This window comes from Hippocampus zosterae, chromosome 16 (genome assembly GCF_025434085.1).
Source record: "Hippocampus zosterae strain Florida chromosome 16, ASM2543408v3, whole genome shotgun sequence".
NCBI classification, from domain to species: Eukaryota; Metazoa; Chordata; class Actinopteri; order Syngnathiformes; family Syngnathidae; genus Hippocampus; species Hippocampus zosterae.
The window spans coordinates 10,304,460-10,316,881 of record NC_067466.1 but is presented as its reverse complement, the minus strand read 5'-3'; the positions used below and the strand labels follow the sequence as shown (position 1 = coordinate 10,316,881).

At 42.6% G+C, this 12,422-nt stretch overlaps 2 protein-coding genes across 13 annotated transcripts in view; both read right to left on the bottom strand.

Moving 5' to 3' along the window:
• The window catches only part of msi2b (musashi RNA-binding protein 2b), a 225,664-nt gene extending 215,093 nt beyond the window's left edge, over nt 1–10,571 (bottom strand). For 7 of the 10 annotated variants that reach the window (XM_052046681.1, XM_052046682.1, XM_052046683.1 and 4 more), the window contains exons 1-4: nt 6,642–6,883; nt 6,298–6,338; nt 5,859–5,940; nt 5,296–5,380 (exon numbers count right to left, since the gene is read on the bottom strand). In XM_052046681.1, coding sequence (XP_051902641.1) covers nt 5,296–5,380; nt 5,859–5,940; nt 6,298–6,338; nt 6,642–6,703 — 270 coding nt within the window. In that variant the 5' untranslated portion in view covers nt 6,704–6,883. Of the gene's footprint in view, nt 1–5,295; nt 5,381–5,858; nt 5,941–6,297; nt 6,339–6,641; nt 6,885–10,313 lie in introns of those variants that run through there. The other 3 variants (XM_052046686.1, XM_052046688.1, XM_052046680.1) reach the window with 2 other exon arrangements.
• LOC127588109 (vascular endothelial zinc finger 1-like) overlaps nt 1–12,422 on the bottom strand; it is a 288,931-nt gene that overhangs the window by 215,093 nt on the left and 61,416 nt on the right. The gene's annotated exons all lie outside the window — the stretch shown is intronic.

Below are 12,422 nucleotides of genomic sequence, written 5' to 3'. Positions count from 1 at the left end.
CCTGAGGTCACGAGTGAAGCACACAAGTTGAATGATGCCACAGAGGTCGTACGTTCAGAATATAACATTTTTGGCGTTTAAGACCCATAATATTTTGGAGACTCTGACATTTGTCCTACTAACCAAGACCATAGTGTTAACTCCAGGCATTTTTTTGCTTTCCTTTTTGGTTTTTGAGGCTTCTTTTTACTCTGGGGTTTCTTTTAATTACTGCAATTACTACTATTACTACTTCTAATTACTCCAAAAGACGGATGGAATGGTGGTCAGGAATCCATGTATATTCCCCCCCCCCCCCCCCCCGATTGGATATACTGTAGAAAGAACAATACTGATTTATTATTTTTTTGTGTTGACACACAACCCAAAAATTTGTTAAGGAGAAGTAGTAAAGATATGGTACCCCGTTCGATCCATCAAATTATCCATCAGCCAAATGATATCAAGAACAAACATGTGTGAAGCATAATTGTCACATTTCACATTGGATTTAAAAGGTAAGATTTTGCTGCAGTTTTTACCAGTTTGTGAATGTTTTCCATCTGCATGATCTATTTGCATCGTACCGTATTGACTTGTTTGTGCCGCGCCCCACATACTGTATACACACAGTTCCTAACGTAACATTGCTCAGTGGTTGAAAGATGAATCAAAACAACGGTGCGGTTAAAGTTGTGTGCTCCCAAGTCTGAGAATGCAGTTTTGTTTTTACAAATCACCTGGAAAATTAGTATTTATAATAATGACAGTGACAACTTGATCCTGCGACAGATTATTTTTATATTTCCTTTCGGTAATATATTTGTCATTTTGTCTTGGCAAAATTTTTATTTTTACAGTTATTTACGGTGCAGTACAATGAATATAAAATGTCAACACAACCCTGTTGAAATGTAAATTTTTTTTGTGATATGAAAAATTTGACCTCCATAAACCATTCTAAAACTTTTTCGATCATTATTATCGCCAACAAACGATATAATTCAATATTTTGTCCAACTAGAACAGCAGAACTTTATTTGGGGTGAATCAGAGGCACTTTAAACGATGCCCGTTGTGTGCTGACTCCCGTTTAACACGAGTTTGGATAGCGTTGGTTAATTCCGAGCGAAGCCGCAACACCAGATATAAGAGGGTGTGCAGTCACATTATTTCAGTTGCTTATTACGTACCCTCTTGAAAAGACCACCCCACCCCAAATAAGTAGGACAGGTTTTGGGTAACATTGATAGTGAAAAATGTTTTTAAATTACTTGTCTTGTTCCTTAAAAAATGGCTTTTGAACAGGGGGGTGTAGACTTTTTATATCCATTATTTTTGCTTTAAAATAACAATTAATGTGCAATCAATCTTCCGGCAATAAATCGGCTGCCTTGTAAAGTGCTCTTCAAGTGTTCATGCCCGCATGAGCTCCAAACATCATCAGGGGAAAACATATTTCGAACAAAAGCAATGGGGGGAAATGAGAAATATGTTCTGAAATACCAGCATGTGTGTTGTGATGCCTGAGGCTGTGCTCCCCCCATATGTCTTGTTCATATCTCCATCCAAGTGTTCATATCCGGTTGGGGATGGGGAAAAAAAATGTAGCACAAATTCATATATACCGGTACTGTAAAGAATAACATGACTCTTGTGGCGCAGACTATATTTATCCTGCACTTTCCTTTAAAATTGATTAAATAGCGCCTCACCACAAACCTGACGATCCGGACTGAAATCATGTTGGCAAAGAAACAAATTCACAGATCCGGTAATAAGTTGGAACATATGTAAATGAGGGATGGTTTGCACATTCCCTCTTTGAATGCTCATAATATGACTCAGCTCGTTCACAGTCACAGCCCCTGCGGCCTCTCAAAGACAGCCCAGCCCGTTCAAGGTGACCCGTGACAGGAAAGATTCACTGGACGGCCCCCCCCCCGTAAAGTCACAACGCTTGGATCGAATCGAACATCTGCGGACAAATCAAGAATGTTTGCAGGTCTGCTCTTTTCCTTTTATTTGTGCTGAGTAACTACGCAAGCGATATGACAGATCCTAATGCACGGCGATTGTGCCATTGTTAGGCTAACACGAGAGCCGAGAGTGGCCGGTGACTAATGGCGAGGAAGAACACACCGCCAGCTGCCTCAGATTTGTTCTATTCCGCGGCACGTTTCAACAGCACATTAGCAGCTGGGAAATATCTATTTCTGAATGTCTTCCGAGTCATCAGGATCATGTCGCAAGGCTGGTGCGTCAATCACACAGTCAAATATTTGTCTCAACAACAAGAGAGCGAAGCGCGATCAATTTAAAACTATATATCACCGTCTTGTATCACAAATAAACCCGTCATTATCAAGCAATCGTATTCAACCCATATTCTAATCACCGTGTCAATGAAATTGGAAAATGAAGAGAAAATCTCTCCGAATTTAATAAGCAGCACGTATTGACGTATCGGTGATATGAGAAGTCTCATTTTTAACTAGGCTGTCGGAATGTATGCTCTCTGTGAGATACTAAGTTTTTTTTTGGGGGGGGGGGGGGCGGGGGGTACTTGCCTCATTAATTATAATTAATCATATTACAAAACTAATTGATTTTTTTAAAAAGGGGTCAAATACGTACGTGTACCAAACAGCCCGACAGCTTTATTTTCCAGGACTATAAATAAAAGTTATGTTTTTGAAAAATGAATCACTAAAAAAAAGTCATTAATAAGACCGCGAAAATGGTCATTACAAACAGTTAATTTGAAGGCTCCCACTGGAAAAGCAGTTTAAGACATTGACCGTGTATTTCCCTTTTGAGTCCAGCTGAGCCTCTCTCCTCTCATTCCCAGCATGTCCGCTCACACAAGGACGATGCCCTATTTTTTTGTTCGTTTTAAGTTTGAAAAATGAATACTTTTTTATTCGTTTCAAAGCAGATGTCAACAGTGTCAATGATCGCTATGATTCGAGAAGAACGACTGTGCAGAAAATACATTCAGTGTAGATGACAACTGAATGTCCCTCATTGAGTTGTCTGGCTGTCGCACGTGTATAACGCTGGTCTGCAAAATAGGAGGACCCGACACAAAGTTGTCTTTCATATCATTTATTTTGCATTGCAATCAGAATGACTCGGGAACACTAGAGAGGACTGTGTTTTAATGTCTAGAAATGTTGTTTTATTTCATTCATCAGTTTCATGGACACTTTGGTATCAAATTATTTTGATTGCTACTACTCAAGAGTGGCGTCTTTGCTCTTTTATACATGGTGATAGAAATCTAATGGGATATGTTTAGAAGACAACATTGAGAAACTCTCTATGAACCATAAATGCTTATCCAAAAATATGAATTTCAAGTGAAAACTACAGAGACAAGTCACATGATTCAAAGGAGGGCAACAACATAAAATTATACATGAATTGAACGTAACATTTCTACTTGGGACTATTTTCCAGCAACGTGAGAATTACGACATGAAATCTGTAGACATGCATCCCAAAAAATAAAAATAAAATAAAAATTCTGGTAGGAAAAATTAAACACAAAAATAAAATGTAATCATGTGTATGCCACTGTGAAGAGAAATGACACACTTATCAAATACTTTTTCTCCCAGGCAAAAATCATCCTTTCAGTAACTTTTGCATATTTCAATTTTGACTTCACCGGGTAGTGCACGATAATATTCACTTGAATAAAGTGTTAAAAGACTCTAACCTGTCTGCCATTACTGTGTTGACTGCCTTGTATTCATTTTGATGAAATACTTCACACGCATGTCCTCAAACTTTACAAGCTATGTAGTATGTGAACTGTCGCATTGTAATTTTCAAATCGCTGAGGTCATGTGTCATCAAATGGATCAAGCAACAGCGTTTTTATCTATGGCGATTTAAAACTGTCTCGGATAAACACGGCCCCTCAAGTTCAAGCCACCTCAAATAAACATTCGATCTTGGATGACAAACAGGGTCTTAGATGTGGTCCGTTTAGTCGGAGTAAAGCGCATGTTTACTGCGGGGGCCAGCTATTACAGTACCGGTAAGTCAGCTGGAGGTACTGTATACTGAATGAGTCCAAGGTCCTCAGGTTAAATCCTATGAAGAGCTTAACGGAATAATTAAAAAGCGCGCCAGGAATTTAACTCCTTCCACCGCCATTGCTTTCCTGTGAGCTGCTCTATCGTGACATGCTGTCAAGCACAGGGGGAACTTCAGAGAAGAATAGTTGGAACGGTTTCCGCTCTGCAGCCGCGAGCCCGTTTAATATTTCACAGGCTATTTCAAATACCTCGTCTCTTCGTGGCATCCTCTAAATCTCAACCTTTCTACAGTTCCGTGACACCGTCGGTCGTAACTTGCTGTTCATTTAGCTCTCAAGAACTTCCGTCTTCTTTCTGTGGCTACTAATTGGAAACATATGGAACAAAGTGTGATCTTATCACCCTCATCCCCGGTAGCACGTAAATAGCGCTTAAGGCAATTTAGCTGCATGACATGACAAGAGTGCGACTAGTGTGGGAAAGTGGCTAATATTCACTGAAATTAGATTTCAGAACTGTAAAGCCAGCGAAAAAAAAATAATTCTCCAGCCCTGCGAATCGAAACTTGTTGTCGTTGAAATTTGTAAAGTATCATTTTTCAATGAAATAATAATATGAATATAAATAAATATAGAAAGCCGAAAAGCCATTTATTCTGTCACCGCACAGACATCTTTTAAAAGTGACTCTCCTGTATAATTATTCATCGACTGATAAATTTTCAAACATCAAGAAAAATCCACAGTCGTGCAAGCGCTCACTCATGAATGACTGTTTATTTACCTGAATTATCATGAGTAAATTCAACTCGCATATTAAAATAGTGGACGGGAAAGTAAGTACCTTGAGGAAAGTGTTATGAACCCATTTGACCTTTTTTTTTTAACAAATACTGTATGGGATGACATATGTGAATCCAACAGTGGCACACGAGGCGCGCACGCACTTCACTGTACACAATGCACGCGCGTGTAAGTGTGTGCGAGTCCCGCTTGTGGAGCGGAAGTCAAGAGGGGGGGCGTGTCTGTCCCATTCATCCGGAGAAGTGAAAGTGCACGCATATAATTCAGAACGGTTCTGCGTTTTCTTGCCAGCATGAGTGCTGAAAGGACCGTCGTGCATTCAACCCTTATTCATGACCTTGAGCAGAGTGGGGTTCCCCCCCCCCCCCCCCCACCACCCCCATCGGGCATTGAAAGCACATTCAGTTTCAGGCATTGGAGTTTTTTTTTTTTTTTTACAAAAATGTCAAAAGAAATTAACTCACCGTCTTTGAGTCTAATTCGTGGTGTTGCTGAGCTAAGACTTTTTCTACGCTGGCAGCATCTGTAAATGTAACAAACCCAAATCCTCTGCAAAGCAAAGACACAAACAACAACGGTGTCAAAAGTGACTGCATGCTAACCCCCCCCCCCCCCCCCCACCCCCAAAATAAATAACTTATGATTGTTCCGAATGCAAAACAAAACTACATTGCAAGAGCACGTCATCTCGATTTGACCTCACTAGCGTCACACACACAGTATTGTTTCTTGCAAAAACAGTCGCGGTTACAGTGCATGCGTTTATCATCCAGATTGCGGACGTCCTGTGGCAGAAACTGAAAGTGAGCACGCTATTCGCCACACTGTGCTGCAGTCACAAAGTCAATGTCAAATTGCATTCGGTCGCAGCTTTACGGCAGCGAGCATTTAAGCTTATCTGGCTCGCTTGTGGAACCACACGCAGGCGCGCGCACATACACACATACAAACAGTGGATTAAGCACGAAACAAAAGTAAAGCGATATCGCTGCATGTGTCTGTGTGTGTGGGGGGGCATTTCATTTACCTTGAGCGTTTCGTCGTGGGGTCTCGCATCACCATACATTCTCGTATCTCTCCAAATTTACTAAAATAGTCTCTAAGGCTGTCTGTGGAGAGAGGAAACACGTCGGGTCATTAGAAAGACAACACACACGCGTTTGTCATTTAGAAAAAAAATACACACACACACTCGCGCGTGCACGCACGCACACGCACCCCCCCCCCCTCCCCACTCCTCCACCAGCAGCACCGCCGCGATGCGCATAGGGGTCGAATAGAGGACTTGAGACGGACGAAGATCGGAAATAACGTCGCACACACACCAGCTGAGACATCCCATAGTGTGCACGCGTGCACGCATTCGCATTCGCACGCCATCTTCGGCGTCAACGGCCGCCGACACGCAGTCAGCAAACAACACGAAAACAACACCGAAATACAAGGACAAGGGGAAACACTCTCACCTGGTGAGGTTTGCCAGCTGAGGCCACCGATAAACATTTTACTGTAAGAGGGAAACACAACACAAGTGAGTCCAGATGTCAGTTCGGCCATTTTGACGACTAACTACTTCTAAAAGCGACCCGAAAGGATAAATCGCGACCGATCGAGTCGTAATAAGTCTCGCTTGCTGTTGCGAGAAAAAGGGGGGGAGGACACTGGCGCTAAAAGCTCTCGAAAACTGCCCCTTGCAAAGAGCAGCGAGTGCGTGCCGTTGTGGACGAATACGGCACGCCAGTCGAAGTCCTCTCCAAGATGTTGCAAACATGCACAAAACACGGCTTCAATTTAGCTCCGAGATTCTTACCCCGGGTCATGTTGTGAGTCATTTAGGCTTCCGGATGTGGCTTGACTCCCGTCTCCTTCCATAGCTGTTCCGAACTATCGGCTGGGACTACAGGAACAGTGACAGACACACAGACAAGCAGGAGATATGCAAAGCCCCGCTATGAGAATATTACTGAGCCGGGAACGACAGCGTCACACGTGGGATCAGCTCAGCCCCCTGCTCCCTGCTCCCTCCTCCTCCTCTTCCTCCACCACCTCCTCTCCACTCCCCCCCCCCCCCCTCTCTCTCCCTCTCTCCCTCACGCAGTACGCTCTACCCTGTCCCACGGGGGGCGGGGCCTCGCGCTGTCATCTAACCAATCCGATTGACGTCAACTCGGACAATCTGCAACGCAATCCTCCGATTTGTCATTTCATTAAGCAATAAACCACATGAGGTGAAAGTGTCCTATAGCACTTCCGAGCAGGTGCACAGTCTAATGTGGAATCAAAACATTGCTGCCTACTTAAAGGGAAAGTCAACTCCAACATTTTCTTGATTATAACGGGGTTCAATGCGCACCCCCACAATTGAAAACACATGACAGTACCCTGATTGATATTGCGTCAGTGGAACATGAATTAAGGGTGTAGCCAGATATTAAGATATCCTTTATTTGTCCCACATTGGGGAAATTTACAGCCTACAGCAGCAAGAATGTAGGTAGAAAGAAGAAAGAAAAACAACAAACACTGTTCAATTAAGTGCAATATAAACACAAAATGGATAAATCGCAGTGCTATTTACAATTGTTTTCCCATCATTCAATTGTTATTATTATTATTGTTATTATTATTTTTTTATATATTCTTCTTTCACCTTAGACAGCTGGCCAAAATAAAACCTTTCCTCTCACATGAACACTTTGAGACAGTAATTCATGCCTTTGTCACATCCCGGCTCAATTACTGCAACGCCCTGTACTTTGGAGTCAGCCAGTCCTCCATCAAGCGCCTTCAGCTGGTACAGAATGCCGCTGCTCGCCTCTTGACTGGTACTCGTAAGAGGGAGCATATAACTCCTACTTTGGCATCCCTTCACTGGCTCCCCATTCATTTTAGAATTATTTTTAAGATCCTCCTCTTTGTTTTCAAATCTCTGAATAATCTCGCGCCACCTTACCTCTCTGAGCTCATACGCCCCTACACCCCTGCCCGGCGCCTCAGGTCTGTGGACCAGTCTTTGCTAGACGTACCAAGAACTAAACTGAGGCTCAGAGGGGATCGAGCCTTTTCTGTTGCTGGTCCATCTCTCTGGAATGACCTCCCACTGAACATTCGGCAAGCCTCCTCGCTGCCCATCTTTAAAGCCCTCCTCAAAACTCACTTGTATTCTTTGGCGTTTGACTCAGCATGACTTAGCTTTGCTCTTGATTTTACTGCTTGGTGCTTTCTACCGCCTTATTACTTATTACTTATTACTTGGGTACCAGGGTTGCGGGGGTGCTGGAGCCTATCCCAGCCGTCTTCGGGCAGTAGGCGGGGGACACCCTGAATCAGTTGCCAGCCAATCGCAGGGCACACAGAGACGAACAACCATTCACACTCACACTCGCACTTAGGGACAATTTAAGTGTTCATTCAGCCTGCCATGCATGTTTTTGGAATGTGGGAGGAAACCGGAGCACCCGGAGAAAACCCACGCAGGCCCGGGGAGAACATGCTAACTCCACACAGGGAGGCCGGAGCTGGAATCGAACCCGGTACATCTGCACTGTGAAGCCGATGTGCTAACCACTGGACTACCGGGCTGCCTCCATTCAGTAATAATAAGTGTAAATTACTGTTGTTGTTTGATTTTTTTTAATGGGGTGGGCAGGGTAAAACATCTCAGTCAAGGGTGTCCAAACATGTGTCAGTGTGTCATTCCTTAGTTTTAAAAAATTTTGACGTGCTCCATCATTTACCGCTGCGCACTTCGATTTGCGCTCCTTGCCCTGGTGCATTGGGTCTTGCATCGCGTAGAGCATAGGTGTCAAACTCAGATCCTGGAGGGCCGCTGTCCTGCATTGTTTTCCCAAGTCTCCCTGTTGCAACACACCTGATTCAAATGAACAGGTTCAATGTCAGGCTTCCGCAGAGCTTGCTGATAATCTGATCATTTGAATCAGGTGTGTTGCAACAGGGAGACTTGGAAAACATGCAGGACAGCGCCCCCCAAGACCTGAGTTTGACAGCCGTAGAGTGACATCACAGGCAGTCATAGCCGATTGGTATGGTTGGAGCTGTTCAAAGTCGAAAAATATTTTGATCGACTCGACTTGAATCCACCTATTTTCAATTGCTGGAAATTTGCGTTCTTCTGAAAAAGGACCCTGAAATAAAGTTTGTTTTCCCTGAATCGGGGACAGCAAACCCTGTTGCAGTAACGCATACATGTCTATTCATTCGCGTTGACTTTGGCGCTGTTTTTAGCTGCATCTCACTGCTCGGTGCAATTTGCTATTCCTCCTTGTCTCGGGATGAAAGTCGACCGCCACTGATGCAGCGACATTATTTTTGAAATTGTTTTCGTCGTAAATCTGCTGCACACCACAGTTAATAAAGCAAAAGGTCTCATTCCATCTAAGGAAGGTGTTGACTTGGACTCGGACTGTGTGACTTGGACACGATAAAGGCGGACTTGACTACAGCCCTGTGTAAGGGGTGGCCAAAGAGTGACAAGAAGTGGGCATGACCCTGTCGCTCTGCCCCTGTGAATAAACCTTCCTCTTGTGTTAGCTTTCTGTTCTCTTATGTTAATGATTCAGTTAAGCCATAAAATACCCATTTTCTATCATCCAATTTGTTTTTTACCCCTTGGTTACATTCTTAGGCTTCCTTATGCATAAAAAGATTGGTGGCCGCGTTCGTTTCTTTGAAGGCCATGTAAACGCACGCAAAACCCTGACTGTGCTGTTATTCTGTTTGTTTGTTTTCTTGTACCCTTTTCTAACCCGAATACCGTGTCATCTAAACTGATCGGGTCTCCTCTTTTCGAACAGGACATTGATTTGTGACAATGATTTATGTTTAGGTTTTGCCATTCATGGTCAGTGTCTCACCGAGTGTCACGATGGTCGAGAGACTTCAGATTGAACTCAGTGAAGGTAGGGTACAGACAATTTCTCTGACTGTGTAAGCCTGCGCTCCCACTTTGAATCAAGTTCCAGTATACTTTTCCTGGTTGGAGGACTGAAAACTCCAACCTCCCACTTTCCTGGAAAGGAGCAGTACTTCCTTCTAAATGTGAAATTTTACGTGGCCAAACCAGGAAAACAGGTTAGCAGACTCGTTGTCTATGTTAACATAAATACGGGGTGTTGACATGGTGGTTTGAGTCTAGACTGACTCAAATTATTTTTGGTACACCCTGAATTGCTCACCAGCCAATCGCAGAGCGCATAAAGACAAACAAACATTCACACAGAAGGACAATTTAGTGCCTTCCATTCACATAGCATGCATCTTTTTGGAACACAGGAAGAAACCGGAAGAGACTATCTGGAGAAAATCCACAGGGAGAACATGTCAAGACCACACAGGAAGGCCGTACCCTGGATACAAACCCACAATTTCCTGCTGTATACCCGAGGACCTCCCACGGCACACTAATGTGCACCTTTACTGTTCCAACTACTAATGAACTAATGAAGTACAAATATATACATACCATAGATCCCATGAATTGCACGATCTGTGTGTAATACGCCCCCTTGTCTCGTGACAAGTGGAATTTGGATCCAGAAGCAGACCTGACATGGAAGTTGAAAAGTAAAAGACTTGATCTATGAAAATACAAAGTAACTACAGAGAGAAGGCCTGGATGAAAAAGACACGGAAGAAAGCTGACATTCTGACTGGGAGAAACCTCGACGTCCTGACATGGTGTTCACTGAGTAATCCGAGTTTACATACTGTGAGACATCAAGCCTGTATGACAGAATAAAGGACCAAAGCTTAAACGGGCCACAGCGAGTGCGTAACAACTGAAACATTAAGGAGGAACAAGCAGTCACAACAGTACCCTGAAAAAGGGCAGCATCCAATGCGGCAACTCCCGGTGCAATTCAGATCTGCCTCTTTACTGGAAAGAGCCATAAAAAAAAATAACAATCGCTTACAATCGTGCAGTCGATACAGCATGGGTGGAAACTATAAACTGTCACATAATATAAGACTGAACTATACTTGAATTATCATACTTTTTATTTAATCTGGCAATTTTAAGATCATTACGTCGTCAGCCTTTGTTGATGTAAATTAGAACAATCTTGATTGATTTATTTGTGGACGCGGCACGGAGGAATGTGAACCAGGGAGCTTTAACAATGCCGACAGCAGATTCAGAAAAGCAAGATCCTCATCCAATACATTATTTAAGATAGAGAATTTAAAAAAATGTCCATACAAAATGATTCGTGGCATAACATTTGTGTATTGTGCCAGGGTTAAAAAAAAATTAATAAATAAAATCCTCACAGTTACGTTTTATCTTTTCAGTTGTTATCATGAGTCAGTTTTGCAGTTTTTGGTAGCCAGTTCACAATGTCAACGAAACTGGGGGAACATGTTTTGATCGCATAAAAGCCATGGAGGCCAAAACGGACTGTTCAAACTGTTACATATTCACTCTTACAGACAATTTATAATGTTCAACAAACCTAACCATGTCCATGTCTAATTGGGCACTGAGCATTGTCATTACTCTCACTTGACAGCGTTATATTTATGAGTAAATGAACATTGGCCACTCAAATATTTGGATGTTACAGATACGCTTCGAAGGCCCATATTTTTGAACAAGCACACGAGTCTAAAACAAGTGTGGCGGGTGGGAATTCAATCACAACTAGATTTTAACAATACTGTAATTTAATGTTCATCTAAGCAGCTTGCAATGCTGCTTTTACTGAGTGATTTATGTTTGGTGAGTTCGAATTTTATGTTTCAGTCGGGTGCACGTGAATGCAGCTGCCAAATTTAAGCACGAACCATAAAATACATTCACACAACAAGCCTGTATTTATTAACCAAGCCGTGTACATGATGAAATTGAAACATGTTTACGTCAGTGAATCAATACAGCAAATCACTATCCGGTAATTCAAAAGCAGCCAACAATATAGAAGAAAGCAGAGTCTGCAAATGTTCCAAATCTTACCTACTCTTGGTTTGTGGGGTTAGCTGATTATCGGCGTAAGTCTCCTGAGCCATTAAACCTGTACACAAGCAGGTTTCAAGAGCACAAAAAGGTCCAAATCCTTTCTGTCGACCCTGAGGCATGGCCTTTCACATCTATTATATTCATTATGGAAGTGTTTTCCCATGGGGATTTATGCTGTATCCATGCACATCACGTTCTAATGTTCATCATGTCTGACTCATTTTTGGGCCATTTTCTCCATTCAAAATGTGTCAAAAAGGACAGATTGCTGTAACCAAGTATCCATTTTGGAGTGTGCACACTTATGCAACCACTTTATTGGGCATTACTCTTTCTTCATTAGACAGATTTGTTTATTCTCCTTGTTATTCTTGAAATTTATTTACCAATGTTCTCATTTTTAATATTGTCAAGAACGTTATTAGAAGGCAGCAGGAAATATCATGCAAAAACTAAAGACGCACCCAATCGTAAATCAAATAACACTGCTGTGGCTTGAAAAACCGACCCTTCTTTGTCGACAAGCATATATGACGATATGTTAGGAAACATGTCCACTCAAAGCCGCCAGTGGCTGAGATAGATTCCAACGGAACACAGGGCAACAACGAGGCA